Source organism: Heptranchias perlo, chromosome 3, assembly GCF_035084215.1.
Source record: "Heptranchias perlo isolate sHepPer1 chromosome 3, sHepPer1.hap1, whole genome shotgun sequence".
Classification (NCBI taxonomy): Eukaryota; Metazoa; Chordata; class Chondrichthyes; order Hexanchiformes; family Hexanchidae; genus Heptranchias; species Heptranchias perlo.
The window spans coordinates 5986271-6004852 of NC_090327.1; the positions used below are offsets into that span (position 1 = coordinate 5986271).

At 52.3% G+C, this 18582-nt stretch overlaps 1 protein-coding gene across 1 annotated transcript in view; it reads right to left on the reverse strand.

The window, feature by feature from the left end:
• Positions 1-1241, reverse strand: part of LOC137309904 (cadherin-2-like) — a 187446-nt gene extending 186205 nt beyond the window's left edge. Inside the window, exon 1 of the mRNA XM_067977915.1 lies at positions 925-1241. Coding sequence (XP_067834016.1) covers positions 925-984 — 60 coding nt within the window. The 5' untranslated portion in view covers positions 985-1241. The remainder of the gene's footprint in view (positions 1-924) is intronic.
• Positions 1242-18582: the final 17341 nt, after the last annotated feature.

Genomic DNA, 18582 nt, shown 5'->3' on the forward strand with positions numbered 1-18582 from the left:
CTGTCTGTCTGGTGGATGCACTCTCTCTCTCTGTCTGTCTGGTGGATGCACTCTCTCTCTCTGTCTGTCTGGTGGATGCACTCTCTCTCTCTGTCTGTCTGGTGGATGCACTCTCTCTCTCTGTCTGTCTGGTGGATGCACTCTCTCTCTCTGTCTGTCTGGTGGATGCACTCTCTCTCTCTGTCTGTCTGGTGGATGCACTCTCTCTCTCTGTCTGTCTGGTGGATGCACTCTCTCTCTCTGTCTGTCTGGTGGATGCACTCTCTCTCTCTGTCTGTCTGGTGGATGCACTCTCTCTCTCTGTCTGTCTGGTGGATGCACTCTCTCTCTCTGTCTGTCTGGTGGATGCACTCTCTCTCTCTGTCTGTCTGGTGGATGCACTCTCTCTCTCTGTCTGTCTGGTGGATGCACTCTCTCTCTCTGTCTGTCTGGTGGATGCACTCTCTCTCTCTGTCTGTCTGGTGGATGCACTCTCTCTGCCTGTCTGTCTGGTGGATGCACTCTCTCTGTCTGCCTGTCTGTCTGGTGGATGCACTCTCTCTGTCTCTCTGTCTGGTGGATGCACTCTCTCTCTCTGTCTGTCTGGTGGATGCACTCTCTCTCTCTGTCTGTCTGGTGGATGCACTCTCTCTCTCTGTCTGTCTGGTGGATGCACTCTCTCTGTCTGCCTGTCTGTCTGGTGGATGCACTCTCTCTCTCTGTCTGTCTGGTGGATGCACTCTCTCTCTCTGTCTGTCTGGTGGATGCACTCTCTCTCTCTGTCTGTCTGGTGGATGCACTCTCTCTCTCTGTCTGGGGATGGAGAGTCCCCGGGTAGCGGGGCAGCGCCGCTTGGGGCTCCAATAAGACCCAAGACCCGGGCCACCAAACTCAGCCAAACCACACACACAACATTTACCGAGAGAAAAAAACACACAGACTCACCCGCAGCACCGACACGGCCACCGACACCAGCAGCGCCGCCGCCGCTCTGATGCTCAACATAGGGGAGAATCCGCGCCGCTCCCGGGGTTAAATCAGACCGGGGTCTCCGAGAGCTGAGCTTCGCTTCGGTTTCGCTCCCCCCTCTCGCTCTCTATCTCTCGGTGCCGGTGTGTCGGCCTCTCCCCCGTCCCTGGGTCTCTCCCGGACTCGGTCTCTCCGCAGTGAGGAGCAGGTTGCGCGGCTGGTGCTGCGGAGGATGCGGGACTCAGAGGCGCTGGGAGCCGGCTCAGGGCTTTAATGCAGCGGAAGTGGCTGCGGGTTTACTCCTCCCCCTCTCCCCTCGCACCTTCCTCCTCTCTCTCTCTCCTCTCTACACTCTCTCCATCCATCCCCCTCTCCCCTCGCACCTTCCTCCTCTCTCTCTCTCTCTCTCCATCCCCCTCTCCCCTCGCACCTTCCTCCTCTCTCTCTCTCTCTCCATCCCTCTCTCCCCTCGCACCTTCCTCCTCTCTCTCTCTCCATCCCCCTCTCCTCTCGCACCTTCCTCCTCTCTCTCTCTCTCTCCATCCCTCTCTCCCCTCGCACCTTCCTCCTCTCTCTCCTCTCTCCTCTCTACACTCTCTCTCTCTCCATCCCTCTCTCCCCTCGCACCTTCCTCCTCTCTCTCTCTCCTCTCCACACTCTCTCTCTCTCCATCCCTCTCTCCCCTCGCATCTTCCTCCTCTCTCTCTCTCTCCTCTCTCCTCTCTACACTCTCTCTCTCTCTCCATCCCCCTCTCCCCTCGCACCTTCCTCCTCTCTCTCTCTCTCTCCATCCCTCTCTCCTCTCGCACCTTCCTCCTCTCTCTCTCTCCTCTCGACACTCTCTCTCTCTCTCCATCCCCCTCTCCCCTCGCACCTTCCTCCTCTCTCTCTCTCCTCTCTACACTCTCTCTCTCTCTCCATCCCTCTCTCCCCTCGCACCTTCCTCCTCTCTCTCTCTCCTCTCTACACTCTCTCTCTCTCCATCCCTCTCTCCCCTCGCACCTTCCTCCTCTCTCTCCTCTCCATCCCTCTCTCTCCTCTCTCTCTCTCTCTCTCCATCCCCCTCTCCCCTCGCACCTTCCTCCTCTCTCTCTCTCCTTCCTCCTCTCTCTCTCTCTCTCCTCTCTCTCTCCTCTCTACACTCTCTCTCTCTCCATCCCCCTCTCCTCTCGCACCTTCCTCCTCTCTCTCTCTCCTTCCTCCTCTCTCTCTCTCTCCATCCCTCTCTCTCTCTCCATCCCCCTCTCCTCTCGCACCTTCCTCCTCTCTCTCTCTCCTTCCTCCTCTCTCTCTCTCCATCCCTCTCTCTCTCTCCATCCCCCTCTCCTCTCGCACCTTCCTCCTCTCTACACTCTCTCTCCTCTCCATCCCCCTCTCCTCTCGCACCTTCCTCCTCTCTCTCTCCTCTCTACACTCTCTCTCCTCTCCATCCCTCTCTCCTCTCTCCACTCTCTCTCCTCTCCATCCCTCTCTCCTCTCGCACCTTCCTCCTCTCTCTCTCTCCTCTCTACACTCCCTCTCTCTCCATCCCTCTCTCCTCTCGCACCTTCCTCCTCTCTCTCCTCTCTACACTCTCTCTCTCTCCATCCCTCTCTCCTCTCGCACCTTCCTCCTCTCTCTCTCCTCTCTCCACTCTCTCTCCTCTCCATCCCTCTCTCCTCTCTCCACTCTCTCTCCTCTCCATCCCTCTCTCCTCTCGCACCTTCCTCCTCTCTCTCTCTCTCCTCTCTACACTCTCTCTCCTCTCCATCCCTCTCTCCACTCTCCTCTCCATCCCTCTCTCTCCATCTTTCTCTCTCCTCTCCATCCCTCTCTCCACTCTCCTCTCCATCCCTCTCTCTCCATCTTTCTCTCTCCTCTCCATCCCTCTCTCCACTCTCTCTCCTCTCCATCCCTCTCTCCTCTCGCACCTTCCTCCTCTCTCTCTCTCTCTCCTCTCCATCCCTCTCTCCTCTCGCACCTGCCTCCTCTCTCTCTCCTCTCTACACTCTCTCTCCTCTCCATCCCCCTCTCCTCTCGCACCTTCCTCCTCTCTCTCTCTCTCTCCTCTCCATCCCTCTCTCCTCACGCACCTTCCTCCTCTCTCTCTCCTCTCCATCCCTCTCTCCTCTCGCACCTGCCTCCTCTCTCTCTCCTCTCCATCCCTCTCTCCTCTCGCACCTGCCTCCTCTCTCTCTCTCCTCTCTACACTCTCTCTCCTCTCCATCCCTCTCTCCTCTCGCACCTTCCTCCTCTCTCTCTCTCTCCTCTCTACACTCTCTCTCCTCTCCATCCCTCTCTCCTCTCACACCTTCCTCGTCTCTCTCTCCTCTCTACACTCTCTCGCACCTTCCTCCTCTCTCTCTCTCTCTCTCCTGTCCACCCCTCTCTCCACTCTCTCTCCATCCCTCTCTCTCCATCCTTCCCTCTCTCCACTCTCTCTCCTCTCCATCCCTCTCTCTCCATCCTTCTCTCTCTCCTCTCCATCCCTCTCTCCACTCTCTCTCTCCACTCTCTCTCCTCTCCTCTCTCTCTCCCCTCCATCCCTCTCTCTCTCCTCTCCATCCCTCTCTCTCCTCTCCATCCCTCTCTCCACTCTCGCTCTCCTCTCTATCTTTCTCTCCTCTCCATCCCTCTTGCATCTTATTCCTCCTTCTCTCCTCTCTCTCTCTCTGCTCTCCATCCCTCGCTCCTGTCTCTCTCTCTCTCTCTCCTCTCCATCCCTCGCTACCTCTCTCCCACGCATCTTCCTTCTCTCTCTCTCCATCCTTCTTTCCCAATCTCCTCTCTATCCCTTTCACTCTCTCCCTCTCTCCTCTCCGCTGCCCTCTTCCTCTTCTCTCACCTCTTGCTCTCCCTCTCTCTCCTCTCCATCTCTCTCCTTCCCTCACTCCTTCCATTCCTCCCTTCCTTTTCCCTTTCCTTCCCTTCCTCTGTTCTCTTTTTATTCTCCCACCTTTCCTCCCTCCCTTTTTCCTCTCTGTCCCTCTTTCCCCTCTCCTCTCGCTTCTTCTACACTTTCTCTCTCTCTTTCTCCTCTCCATCACTTTTCACTGCAACATTTTTCCTTTCCTCCCCTCCTTCCCTTTTTATTCTCCTACCTATCGTCGCTCTCTTTCTCCTCTCCATCTCTCCATCCACTCTTCCTCCTTCACTCCTTCCTTTTCTCTCTTTCCCTCCTTTCCTTTTTCCTTTCCTCCCCTCCATTTGATCTCCTTTTAACCTAAACCTTTCCTCTCCATCCCTCTCTCACTCCCCTCTCCTCTTACTCCTCTCTCTCTATCTCCTTTACATCTCACTCTCGCCCTCTCCACTTTCCTCTTCCTCCTCTCTTTCTCCTCTGTCCTTCTCTCCCCCCTCCTCTCGCATCTTCCTCCTCTCTCACCTCTCCATACCTCTCTCTCCTCTCTCGCCTCATCCTCCTCTCTCTCTATCCCCTCCATCCCCCTCTCCCTCCCTCGTCTCACCTCTTCCTCCTCTCTCCTCTGTCCCTCTCTCCCCCTCTCCTCTCCCTCTTTCTCACATCTCCATCCCTCTCTCCACCTCTCCTTCGCTTCTTCCTCTCTCACACCTCTCCATCCCTCTCTCCCCTTCTCTTCTCGCCTCTTTCTCCTCCTCGCTCTCTTCCATCCCTCTCTCTCTCTCTCTCCTCTGGTCTCTTCCTCCTCTCCACCCCCTCTCTCCTCTCTTCTTCCTCCTCTCACATCTACCTCCTCTCTATCCTCTGCATCCCTCTCTTCTCCCTCTCCTCTCCAGCCCACCTCCCCCACTTTCCTCTCCTCTTCCTCCTCCCTTTCTCCTCTTTCTCATCTGCATCCTTCTCTCCCCCTGTTTCCTCTCCTCTTCCTCATCTCTCTCTCTCCCCTCTCACGTCTTCCTCTTCTCTCCTCTCCATCCCTCTGCCCTCTCTCTGCTCTCCATCCGTCTCTCCTTTCTCTCTCCTCTTCCTCCCTTTTCTCCTCTCCTCTTACTCTTCTCTTCTCTCCATCCCTCACGCCATCTCTCTCTCCTCATTATCTCTCTCTCCCACTCTCCTCACTCCCACTCTCCATCCCTCTCTCTCCTCTCCTCTTCCTCCACTTTCTCTCTCCTCTCCATCCCTCCTCCCATCTCTTCTCACCTCTTCCTCGCTCTCTCCCTTCTTCATCCCTCCTCCCCTCTCCTCCCGCCTATTACTCACTCTCTTTCTCCTCTCCATCACTCTCTCCCTCTCACTCCTTCCTTTTGTCTCTCTTCCTCCTTTGCTTTTTCTTTCCTCCCCCCTTTTGTTCTTTTAATCTCCCATCTTTCTTCTCTCTCTTTCTCCTCTCCATATCGCTCTCCTCTCTCTCTTTCCTCCATCCCTCTTTCCCCCTCTCCTCTCGCCTCTTCCTCCTCTCTCTCACCTCTCCATCCCTCACTCCCCCTCTCCTCTCACCTTCCTCCTCTCTCACCTCTCCATCCCCCTCTCTCCTTCTCTTCTCGCCTCTTCCTCCTCCTCTCTCTTCCATCCCTCTCTCCTCTCCTCTTCCTCCTCTCGCATCTACCTCCTCTCTCTCTGTCCTCTGCATCCCCCTCTTTTCCCTCACCTCTACACCCCCTCTCCTCTTTCCTCTCCTCTTCCTTCTCCCTTTCTCCTCTCTCCTCTCCATCCCTCTCCCCCTCTTTCCTCTCCTCTTCCTCCTCTCTCTCCCTTCTTGCATCTTCCTCTTCTCTCTCTCCTCTCCATCCCTCTCCATCCCTATCCCTCACTCTCCACTTTCTCCTCTCTCTTTCTCCATCCCTCTCTCCTCTCTCCTCTTACTCCTCTCTCTCCTCTCCATCTCTCTCCCCAATCTCTCTCTCCTCTTAATCCCTCTCTCCACTCTCTCTCTCCATCCCTCTCTCTCCTCTCCATCCCTCTCTCCACTCTCTATCCTCTCCATCCCTCTCTCTCCATCCTTCTCACTCTCCTCTCCATCCCTCTCTCCACTCTCTCTCCTCTCCATCCCTCTCTCCACTCTCTCTCCTCCCCATCCCTCTCTCTCTCTCCTCTCCATCCCTCTCTCTCTCCTCTCCATCCCTCTCTCCACTCTCTCTCCTCTCCATCCCTCTCTCCACTCTCCTCTCCATCCCTCTCTCCTCTCCATCCCTCTCTCCTCTCCATCCCTCTCTCCTCTCTCTCTCCTCTCCATCCCTCTCTCCACTCTCTCTCCTCTCTATCTTTCTCTCCTCTCCATCCCTCTTGCCCCTCTTGCATCTTATTCCTCCTTCTCCTCTCTCTCTCTGCTCTCCATCCCTCGCTCCTATCTCTCTCACTCTCCTCTCCATCCCTCTCTACCTCTCTCCTCTCGCATCTTCCTTCTCTCTCTCTCCATCCTTCTTTCCCAATCTCCTCTCTATCCCTTTCTCTCTCTCCCTCTCTCCTCTCCTCTGCCCTCTTCCTCTTCTCTCACCTCTTGCTCTCCCTCTCCCTTCTCTCCATCTCTCTCCTTCCCTCACTCCTTCCATTCCTCCCTTCCTTTTCCCTTTCCTTCCCTTCCTCTGTTCTCTTTTTATTCTCCCACCTTTCCTTCCTCCCTTTTTCCTCTCTGTCCCTCTTTCCCCTCTCCTCTCGCTTCTTCTACACTTTCTCTCTCTCTTTCTCCTCTCCATCATTTTCTCCCCTTCACTGCAACATTTTTCCTTTCCTCCCCTCCTTCCCATTTTATTCTCCCACCTATCGTCGCTCTCTTTCTCCTCTCCATCTCTCCATCCACTCTTCCTCCTTCACTCCTTCCTTTTCTCTCTTTCCCTCCTTTCCTTTTTCCTTTCCTCCCCTCCATTTGTTCTCCTTTTAACCTAAACCTTTCCTCTCCATCCCTCTCTCACTCCCCTCTCCTCTTACTCCTCTCTCTATCTCCTTTACATCTCACTCTCGCCCTCTCCCCTTTCCTCTTCCTCCTCTGTCCTTCTCTCCCCCCTCCTCTCGCATCTTCCTCCTCTCTCACCTCTCCATACCTCTCTCTCCTCTCTCGCCTCATCCTCCTCTCTCTCTCTCCCCTCCATCCCCCTCTCCCTCCCTCGTCTCACCTCTTCCTCCTCTCTCCTCTGTCCCTCTCTCCCCCTCTCCTCTCCCTCTTTCTCACATCTCCATCCCTCTCTCCACCTCTCCTTCGCTTCTTCCTCTCTCACACCTCTCCATCCCTCTCTCCCCTTCTCTTCTCGCCTCTTTCTCCTCCTCGCTCTCTTCCATCCCTCTCTCTCTCTCTCCTCTGGTCTCTTCCTCCTCTCCACCCCCTCTCTCCTCTCTTCTTCCTCCTCTCACATCTACCTCCTCTCTATCCTCTGCATCCCTCTCTTCTCCCTCTCCTCTCCAGCCCACCTCCCCCACTTTCCTCTCCTCTTCCTCCTCCCTTTCTCCTCTTTCTCATCTGCATCCTTCTCTCCTCCGGCCGGCCAAGTGGAAGAAGTGCTAGTAGGTGAGCACTTTGGTGACAGTGACCATAATTCGGTGAGATTTAAGGTGGTCATGGAAAAGGACAGGGAGGGGCCGGAAATAAAGGTTCTAAATTGGGGGAAGGCCGATTTTAATAGGATAAGGCAGGATCTGGCCAAAATGGACTGGGATCAGCTGCTTGTAGGAAAATCCGCATCGGAGCAATGGGAGTCTTTCAGAAGGGAGATTGAGACCATACAATGGCAACATGTTCCCGTAAAGGTCAAGGGTGGTTCCAAGAACTCCAGGGAACCTTGGATGTCAGGGGATATACGAGAATGGATTAGGAAAAAAAGGAGGGCTTTTGGCAGATACAAAAGGCTAAAGACGGAGGAAGCCCGAGAGGAGTACAAAAAGTGCAGGGGGATACTTAAAAAAGAAATTAGGAGATCAAGGAGGGGCCATGAAATAACACTGGCGAGCAAAATAAAGGAAAATCCTAAGATGTTTTATAAGTATATTAAGGGTAAGAGGATGACTAGGGAAAAAATAGGGCCCATTAGGGACAAAAATGGCAATCTATGTGTGGAGCCGGCAGATGTAGGAGGGGTTCTAAATGAATTTTTTGCATCTGTTTTCACTATGGAGAAGGACGATGTAGACATAGAAATACGGCAGGGGGACTGTGATATACTCAAACATATTAACATCGAGCGGGAGGAGGTATTGGCGGTTTTAGCAGGCCTAAAAATGGATAAATCCCCAGGCCCGGACGAAATGTATCCCAGGCTACTGTGTGAGGCAAAGGAGGAGATTGCGGGGGCTCTGACACATATATTCAGAACCTCTCTGGCCACAGGGGATGTGCCAGAGGACTGGAGAACCGCTAATGTAGTACCATTATTCAAGAAGGGGAGTAGGGAAAAATCGGGGAACTACAGGCCAGTGAGCCTAACATCAGTGGTAGGAAAATTATTGGAAAAAATTCTGAAGGACAAAATTAGTCTCCACTTGGAGAAGCAAGGATTAATCAGGGATAGTCAACATGGCTTTGTCAAGGGAAGATCATGTCTGACTAATTTGATTGAATTTTTTGAGGGGGTGACTAGGTGTGTGGATGAGGGTAACGCAGTGGATGTGGTATACATGGATTTCAGTAAGGCCTTCGATAAAGTCCCCCACAGGAGACTGGTCAAGAAGGTACGAGCCCATGGAATCCAGGGTGCCTTGGCACTTTGGATACAAAACTGGCTTAGTGGCAGAAGGCAGAGGGTGATGGTCGAAGGTTGTTTTTGTGACTGGAAGCCTGTGGCCAGTGGGGTACCACATGGATCGGTGCTGGGTCCCTTGCTGTTTGTGGTCTACATTAATGACTTGGATATGAATGTAAAAGGTATGATCAGTAAGTTCGCTGATGATACAAAAATTGGTAGGGTGGTAAATAGCGAGGAGGATAGCCTCAGTCTGCAGGACGATATAGATGGGTTGGTCAGATGGGCGGAACAGTGGCAAATGGAATTTAACCCGGAAAAGTGCGAGGTGATGCACTTTGGAGGGACTAACAAGGCAAGGGAATACACAATGAATGGGAGGACCCTAGGCAAGACAGAGGGTCAGAGGGATCTTGGTGTGCAAGTTCACAGATCCCTGAAGGCGGCGGAACAGGTAGATAAGGTGGTAAAGAAGGCATATGGGATACTTGCCTTTATTAGCCGAGGCATAGAATATAAGAGCAAGGAGGTTATGATGGAGCTGTATAAAACACTGGTTAGGCCACAGCTGGAGTACTGTGTGCAGTTCTGGTCGCCACACTCCAGGAAGGATGTGATCGCTTTGGAGAGGGTGCAGAGGAGATTCACCAGGATGTTACCAGGGCTGGAGCGCTTCAGCTATGAAGAGAGACTGGGAAGATTGGGTTTGTTTTCCTTGGAGCAGAGGAGGCTGAGGGGGGACATGATTGAGGTGTACAAAATTATGAGGGGCACAGATAGGATGGATACTAAGGAGCTTTTTCCCTTCGTTGAGGGTACTATAACAAGGGGACATAGATTCAAGGTAAAAGGCGGGAGGTTTAGAGGGGATTTGAGAAAGAACTTTTTCACCCAGAGGGTGGTTGGAGTCTGGAACTCACTGCCTGAAAGGGTTGTGGAGGCAGGAACCCTCACAACATTCAAGAAGCATTTGGATGAGCACTTGAAATGCCATAGCATACAAGGCTACGGACCAAATGCTGGAATATGGGATTAGAGTAGACAGGGCTGATGGCCGGCGCGGACACGATGGGCCAAAGGGCCTCTATCCGTGCTGTATAACTCTATGACTCTATGACTCTTTCCTCTCCTCTTCCTCATCTCTCTCTCTCCCTCCCCTCTCACATCTTCCTCTTCTCTCCTCTCCATCCCTCTGCCCTCTCTCTGCTCTCCATCCGTCTCTCCTTTCTCTCTCCTCTTCATCCCTTTTCTCCTCTCCTCTTACTCTTCTCTTCTCTCCATCCCTCAGGCCATCTCTCTCTCCTCATTATCTCTCTCTCCCACTCTCCTCACTCCCACTCTCCATCCCTCTCTCTCCTCTCCTCTTCCTCCACTTTCTCTCTCCTCTCCATCCCTCCTCCCATCTCTTCTCACCTCTTCCTCGCTCTTTCCCTTCTTCATCCCTCCTCCCCTCTCCTCCCGCCTATTACTCACTCTCTTTCTCCTCTCCATCACTCTCTCCATCTCACTCCTTCCTTTTGTCTCTCTTCCTCCTTTGCTTTTTCTTTCCTCCCCCCTTTTGTTCTTTTAATCTCCCATCTTCTCTCTCTTTCTCCTCTCCATATCGCTCTCCTCTCTCTCTTTCCTCCATCCCTCTTTCCCCCTCTCCTCTCACCTCTTCCTCCTCTCTCTCAACTCTCCATCCCTCACTCCCCCTCTCCTCTCACCTTCCTCCTCTCTCACCTCTCCATCCCCCTCTCCCCTTCTCTTCTCGCCTCTTCCTCCTCCTCTCTCTTCCATCCCTCTCTCCTCTCCTCTTCCTCCTCTCGCATCTACCTCCTCTCTCTCTGTCCTCTGCATCCCCCTCTTTTCCCTCACCTCTACACCCCCTCTCCTCTTTCCTCTCCTCTTCCTTCTCCCTTTCTCCTCTCTCCTCTCCATCCCTCTCCCCCTCTTTCCTCTCCTCTTCCTCCTCTCTCTCCCTTCTCGCATCTTCCTCTTCTCTCTCTCCTCTCCATCCCTCTCTCCAAGCTCTCCATCCCTATCCCTCACTCTCCACTTTCTCCTCTCTCTTTCTCCATCCCTCTCTCCTCTCTCCTCTCACTCCTCTCTCTCCTCTCCATCTCTCTCCCCAATCTCTCTCTCCTCTTAATCCCTCTCTCCCACTCTCTTCTCTCTCTCCTCTCCATCCCTCTCTCCACTCTCTCTCTCCATCCCTCTCTTTCTCCATCCTTCTCTCTCTCCTCTCCATCCCTCTCTCCCCCTCTCCTTGCCTCTTCCTCCTTTCTCTCTTCTCTCCAGCCCCCTCTCCCCTCGCCTCCTCTTTCTCTTCTCTATCCCTCTTTCCCCCTCTGTCCTCTCCCCTTCATCCTCTCTCTATCTCTCTCTCCTGTCCATACCTCTCTCCCTATCTCCGCTCTCCTCTTCCTCTCTTTTTCCTCTCCATCCCTCGCTTCCCCACTCCTTCCATTCCTCCCTTCCTTTTCCCTTTCCTTCCCTTCCTTCCCTTTCATTCTCCCCCTCCCCTCACCTCCTCCTCTCTCTCTCACTCCTCACCATCCCCCTTTCCTCTTCCCTCTCTCCTCTCGATACCTCTCTCCCAATCTCCTCCCACCCCATCTCTCCTCTCCATCACTCTCTCCCCTCTCCTATTTCTCATTACTCCTCTTCCTCCTCTATCTCCCCATCTTCTCTCACCTCTTCCTTCTCTCTCTCCTCTCCATCCCTCTCTTCCTCCTCTCTCATCTTCCTCCTTTCTCTCTTCTCTCTATCCCCCTCTCCCTCTCTCCTCCCCACTTCCTCCTCTCCCTCTCCTCTCCATTCCTTTCTCCCCTCTCCTCTCCCTCCTCCCTCTCTCCCTCCAAGCCTCTCTTCCCCTCTCCTCTCCTCATCCTCCTCTCTCTCACACCTCTCCCTCCCTCTCTCCCCATCTCCTCTCTCCTCTCCCACCTCCCTTTCTCGCCCTCTCCCTCTCTCTTCCCCACTTCCTCCTCTCTCTCTCCTCTCCATCCCTCTCTCCCCTTCTTTGCTCGCCTCTTCCTTCTCTCTTCCATCCCTCTCTCTTTCCCCTCTGGCCTCTTCCTTCTCTCCATCCCCTCTCTCCTCTCCTCTTCCTGCTCTCGCATCTTCCTCCTCTCTCTGTCCTCTACATCCCTTTCTTCTCCCTCTCCCCCTCTTTCCTCTCCCCTTCCTCATAGAAACATAGAAAATAGGAGCATGAGTAGGCCATTCTGCCCTTCTGGCCTGCTCCGCCATTCAAAATGATCATGGCTGATCGTCTAACTCAGTACCCTGTTCCCGCTTTTTCCCCATATCCCTTGATCCCTTTAGCATTAAGAAATATATCTATCTCCTTCTTGAATACATCTAATGACTTGGCTTCCACTGCCTTCTGTGGTAGAGAATTCCACAGGTTCACCACCCTCTGAGTGAAGAAATTTCTCCTCATCTCAGTTCTAAATGGCACACCCCATATCCTGAGACTATGACCCCTGGTTCTGGACTCCCCAGCCATCAGGAACATCCTCCCTGCATCTCGTCTGTCTTGTCCTGTTAGAATTTTATATGTTTCGATGAGATCACCTCTCATTCTTCTAAACTCTAGTGAATATAGGCCTAGTCAACCCAATCTCTCCTCATACGTCAGTCCTGCCATCCCAGGAATCAGTCTGGTGAACCTTCGTTGCACTCCCTCCATGGCAAGGACATCCTTCCCCAGATAAGGAGACCAAAACTGCACACAATACTCCAGATGTGGTCTCACCAACTGCAGTAAGACATCCCTGCTTCTGTACTCAAATCCTCTTGCAATGAAGGCCAACATACCATTCACCTTCCTAACTGCTTGCTGCACCTGAATGCTCGCTTTAAGCGACCGGTGTACAAGGACACCCAGGTCTCGTTGCACCTCCCCTTTTCCCAATCTATCACCATTCAGATAATAATCTGCCTTTCTGTTTTTACAACCAAAGTGGATAACCTCTCATTTATCCACGTTATACTGCACCTGCCATGTTCTTGCCCACTCGCCCAACTTGTCTAAATCACATTGGAGCCTCTTTGCATCCTCCTCACAGCTCACATTCCACCCCAGCTTTGTGTCGTCTTCCTCCTCTCTCTATCCCCTCTCGTATCTTCCTCTTCTCTCTCTCCTCTCCATCCCTCTCTCCTGTTCCTCTCTCCTCCCCATCCCTATCTCCTCTCACCTTCATCCTCTCTCTCCTTTTGTTTTATTCGTTCATGGGATGTGGGCGTCGCTGGCAAGGCCAGCATTTAATGCCCATCCCTTGAGAAGGTGGTGGTGAGCCGCCTTCTTGCAGCGACGATGAAGGAACGGCAATATTTCCAAGTCGTGATGGTGTGTGACTTGGAGGGGAACGTGCAGGTGGTGTTGTCCCCATGTGCCTGCTGCCCTTGTCCTTCTCGGTGGTGGAGGTCGCTGGTTTTTTTCTCCTCTCCTCTCCATCCCTTTCTCCCCTGTCTCCATTCCTCTTCCTCCTCTTTCTCCTCTCCATCTCTATCTCTTAATCCCTCTCTCCCACTCGCCTCTCTCTCTCCTCTCCATCCCTCTCGCTCCTCTCCTCTTCCTCCACTTTCTTTCTCTCCTCTCCATCCCTCTCTCCCTTCCTCTCTCTTCTCTATCCCTCTTTCCCCCTCTGCCCTCTCCTCTTCGTTCTCTCTCTCTCTTCTCTCCATACCTCTCTCCACTCTCCTCTTCCTCTCTTTCTCCTCTCCATCTCTCTCTTCCCCTCACTCCTTCCATTTTCTCTTCCTTTTCCCTTTCCTTCCCTTCCTCTGTTCTCTTTTTATTCTCCCACCTTTCCTCCCTCCCTTTTTCCTCTCAATCCCTTTCTCCCCCTTCCCTCACCTCCTCCTCTCTCTCTCCCTCCTCTCCATCCCTCTTTCCCCCCTCATCTCCTCTGCATCCTCTCTTTCCTCTCAATTCCTCTCTACCCCTCTCCCTCCTCTCTCTCTCTCCACTCCTCTCTATCTCTTTCCTCCTCTTCCTCCTCCCTCCCTCCTCTCGATACTTCTCTCCCAATCTCCTCCCTCCCCATCCCTCCTCTCTGTCACTCTCTCCCCTCTTCTCTTACTCATCACTCCTCTTCACTTCACTGGATACTGGCGTAGTGCCAGAGGATTGGAGGACTGCTAATGTTGTACCGTTGTTTAAAAAGGGAGCGAGGGATAGACCGAGTAATTACAGGCCAGTCAGCCTAACCTCGGTGATGGGCAAATTATTGGAAACAATTCTGAGGGACAGGATAAACTGTCACTTAGAAAGGCACGGACTAATCAAGGACAGTCAGCATGGATTTGTGAAGGGGAGGTCGTGTCTGACTAACTTGATTGAATTTTTTGAGGTGACAAGGGGGATCGATGAGGGTAGTGCAATTGATGTAGTCTACATGGATTTTAGCAAGGCTTTTGACAAGGTCCCACATGGCAGATTGGTCAAAAAAGTACAGGCCCATGGGATCCAAGGGAATGTGGCAAATTGGATCCAAAATTGGCTCAGTGGCAGGAAGCAAAGGGTAATGGTCGACGGGTGTTTTTGCGACTGGAAGGCTGTTTCCAGTGGGGTTCCACAGGGCTCAGTACTGGGTCCCTTGCTTTTTGTGGTATATATTAACGATTTGGACTTAAACGTAGGGGGCATGATTAAGAAATTTGCGGATGACACAAAGATAAGCCGTATGGTTGATAGTGAGGAAGAAAGCTGTAGACTGCAGGAAGATATCAATGGACTGGTCAGGTGGGCAGAAAAGTGGCAAATGGAATTCAATCTGGAGAAGTGTGAGGTAATGCATTTGGGGAGAGCAAACAAGGCAAGGGAGTACACAATAAATGGGAGGATAATGAGAGGTGTAGAGGAAGAGAGGGACCTTGGAGTGCATGTCCACAGATCCTTGAAGGTAGCAGGACAGGTAGATAAGGTGGTTAAGAAGGCACATGGAACGCTTTCCTTTATTAGCCGAGGCATAGAATATAAGAGCAGGGAGGTTATGCTGGAACTGTATAAAACACTAGTTAGTCCACAGCTTGAGTACTGCGTACAGTTCTGGTCACCACATTACAGGAAGGATGTAATTGCACTGGAGAGGGTACAGAGGAGATTTATGAGGATGTTGCCAGGATTGAGAACTTTAGCTATGAGGAAAGATTGGATAGGCTGGGCTGTTTTCCTTGGAACAGAGGAGGCTGAGGGGTGATTTGATTGAAGTGTACAAAATTATGAGGGGCCTAGATAGAGTGGATAGGAAGGACCTACTTCCCTTAGCAGAGGGGTCAATAACCAGGGGGCATAGATTTAAAGTGATTGGTAGAAGGATTAGAGGGGAGCGGAGGAAAAGTTTTCCCACCCAGAGGGTGGTGGGGGTCTGGAACTCACTGCCTGAAAGGGTGGTAGAGGCAGAAACCCTCAACTCATTTAAAAAGTACTTGGATGTGCACCTGAAGAGCCGTGACCTGCAGGGCTATGGACCAAATGTGGGAAAGTGGGATTAGGCCGGGTGGCTCGTTTCTCAGCCAGCGCGGACACAATGGGCCGAATGGCCTCCTTCTGTGCTGTAAATTTTCTATGATTTGCTACTCCTCTTCCTCCTCTCTTTCCCCATCTTCTCTCACCTCTTCCTCCTCTCTCTCTCCTCTCCATTCCTCTCTTCTGCTCACCTCTCTTCCTCCTCTCTCCTCTCCATACCTCTCTCCCTATCTCCTCTCCCATTTTCCTCCTTTGTCTCTTCTCTTCATCCCTTCCTCCTCCCCACTTCCTCCTCTCTCTCTCCTCTCCATTCCTCTCTCCCCTCTCCTCTCCTCTCCCTCCTCCCTCTCCCTCCTCCCTCTCTCCCTGCATCTCTCTCTTCCCCTCTTCTCTCCTCATCCTCCTCTCTCTCGCCTCTCCATCCCTGTCTCCCCATCTCCTCTCACCACTACCTCCTCCCACCCTCTCCCTCTCTCTTCTCCTCTTCCTTCTCGTTCCCTCTCTCCTCTCCTCCACTTTCTCTCTCTTCTCTCCATCCCTCTCTCCCCTTCCTCTCTCCTCCCCATCCCTATCTCCTCTCGTATTCCTCCTCTCTCCTCTCCTCCCCATCCCTCTCTCCCCTGTCTCCACTCCTCTTCCTCCTCTTTCTCATCTCCAACCCTCTCTCCCCCTCTCCTCACCTCTTCCTCCACTCTCCTCTTCCTTCTCTCTCTAATCTCTCCATCCCTCTCTCCCTATCTCCTGTCCTCTTCCTCCTCTCTCTTTCTCTCCTATTCATCCCTCTCTCCCCCTCTCTCCTCTCTTCTTCCTCCTCTCTGTCCTCTGCATCCCTCTCCTCTCTATCACTCTCCCCCTGTTTCCTCTCTTCTTACTCCTCTCTCTCCTCCATCCCGCTCTCCCCTCTCGCATCTTCCTCTTCTCTCTCTCCTCTCCATCCCTCTCTCCTCTCTCTCTGCTCTCCATCCCTCTCTCCTCTCTTTCGCTCCTCTCCATCCCTCTGCCCCTCTTTTCTTTTCACTTCCTAGGAACATAGGAACAGGAGTAGGCCATTCAGCCCCTCGTGCCTGCTCCGCCATTTGATAAGATCATTGTTGATCTGTGATCTAACTCCATATACCTGCCTTTGGCCCATATCCCTTAATACCTTTAGTTGCCAAAAAGCTATCTATCTCAGATTTAAATTGAGCAGGTGCGGTCTAACCAGGGTTTTGTATAGCTGCAGCATAACTTCTGCCCCCTTGTACTCTAGTCCTCCAGATATAAAGGCCAGCATTCCATTTGCCTTATTGATTATTTTCTGCACCTGTTCATGACACTTCAATGATCTATGTACCTGAACCCCTAAGTCCCTTTGGACATCCACTGCTTTTAACTTTTTACCATTTAGAAAGTACCCTGTTCTATCCTTTTTTGATCCAAAGTGGATGACCTCACATTTGTCTACATTGAATTCCAGTTGCCACAGTTTTGCCCATTCACCTAATCTATCAATATCGCTTTGTAATTTTATGTTTTCGTCTACACTGCTTACAATGCCTCCAATCATTGTGTCATCGGCAAACTTAGATATGAGACTTTCTATGCCTTCATCTAAGTCGTTAATAAATATTGTGAATAATTGAGGCCCCAAGACAGATCCCTGCAGGACTCCACTAGTCACATCCTGCCAATGTGAGTACCTACCCATTATCCCTACTCTCTGTCGCCTTTCGCTCAGCCAACTTCCTAACCAAGTCCATACTTTTCCATTGATTCCATGGGCTTCTATCTTAGCTAACAGTCTCTTATGTGAGACCTGATCAAATGCCTTCTGGAAGTCCATATAAATAACATCCATTGACATTCCCCTGTCCACTACTTTAGTCACCTCTTCAAAAAATTCAATCAGGTTTGTCAGGCACGACCTACCTTTCACAAATTCATGCTGGCTCTCTCTGATTAACTGAAAATTCTCGAGGTGTTCAGTCACCCTATCCTTAATTATAGACTCCAGCATTTTCCCCACAACAGATGTTAGGTTAACTGGTCTATAATTCCCCGGTTTCCCTCTCTCTCCCTCTTCTCTCTCCATCCTCTCTCCCTCTCGCCCCCTTCCTTTTTCTCCTCTCCAACCCTCCCCTCTCGTCCTACTCCTCTCTCTCTATCTCCTCTCCATCTCTCTCTCGCCCTCTCCCCTTTCCTCTTCCTCCTCTCTCTCCTCTCCATCCCTCTCCCCATCTGTCTCCTCTTAATCCCTCGCTCCCACTCTCCATCCCTCTCTCTCCTCTCCTCTTCCACCACTTTCTCTCTCTCGCTATCCCTCTCTCCCCCTCTTCTTGCCTCTTCCTCCTCTCTCCTCCTCTCCATCCCTCCTACACTTCCTCCTCCACTCTCTACTCTCCATCCCTCTCTCCCCCTCACCTCCTCTCTCTCCTCTCTAGCCCTCTTTCCCCCTCTCTTCTCTTCATTCTCTCTCTCTTCTCCATACCTCTCTCCCTATCTCCACTCTCCTCTTCCTCTCTCTCTCCTCTCCATCCCTCTCTCTCCCTCATTCCTTCCATTCCTCTCTTCCTTTTCCCATTCCTTCCCTTTGTTCTCTTTTTATTTTCCTATCTTTCCTCCCTCCCTTTTCCTCTCCATCACTCTCTCCCCTTTCCTCTTGCCTCTTCCTCGCTCTCTGTCTCCCCTCTTCATCCCTCCTCCCCTCTCCTCTCACCTATTCCTCACTCTCTCTCCCCTCTCCATCCCTCCTTGCCTCTCCTCTCCCCTAGTCCTCACTCTCTCTTTCTCCTCTCCATCACTCTCTCCTTTCACTCCTTCCTTTTCTCGCTCTCCCTCCTTTCCTCCCCTCTCTCCTCTTTTTATTCTCCCACCATTCCTCTTTCTCTTTCTCCTCTCCATCCTTCTCCCCTCTGCCTCTCTCACTGCTTTCTTTTCTCTCTCTCCCTCCTTTATCCTTTCCTCCCCCTTTCGTTCTTCTTTTAATCTCACAGCTTTTCTCTCTCTCTCTCACTTCTCCATCCCTCTCTCCCCTTCTCTTCTCATCTGTTCCTCCTCTCTCTCTCTTCCATTCCTCCCTTCATCTTCTCGCCTGTTCCTCCTCCTCTCGCTCTTCCATCCTTCTCTTTCTTTCTTCTCTCACACCTTCTTCTCTTTCTCACCTCTCCATCCCTCTCATCCCCTCTCCTCTCCTCTCTCCTCTTCCTCTTCCCTCTCTCCTCTCCATCCCTCCCTCCCCTCCCCACTTCCCCCGCTCTCTCTCGCTCTCCTCTCCATCCTTCTCTCCCCATCTCTCCTCTCCTTTTCCTCTTCTTTCTCCATCCCTCTCTCCCCTCTCGCCTCACCTCATCTTGTCTTCCTCTCGCTCTCCTCTCCATCCCTCTCTCTTCCTCTATCCTCTCCTCTTCCCCCACTTTCTCTCTCTCCTCTCCATCTCTCTCTCTCTCCTCTTAATCCCTCTCTCCCACTCCTCTCTCCCTCCATCCCTCACTTCCCCTTACTCCTTGTCTCATCCTCCTCTCCTCCTTTCCATCCCTCTTTCTCCCTCTCTCCTCTCCTCTTCCTTCACTTTCTCTCCTCTCCATCCCTCTCTCCTGTCCTCTCCCTCGCTATCTCTGCTCTCTTTCCTC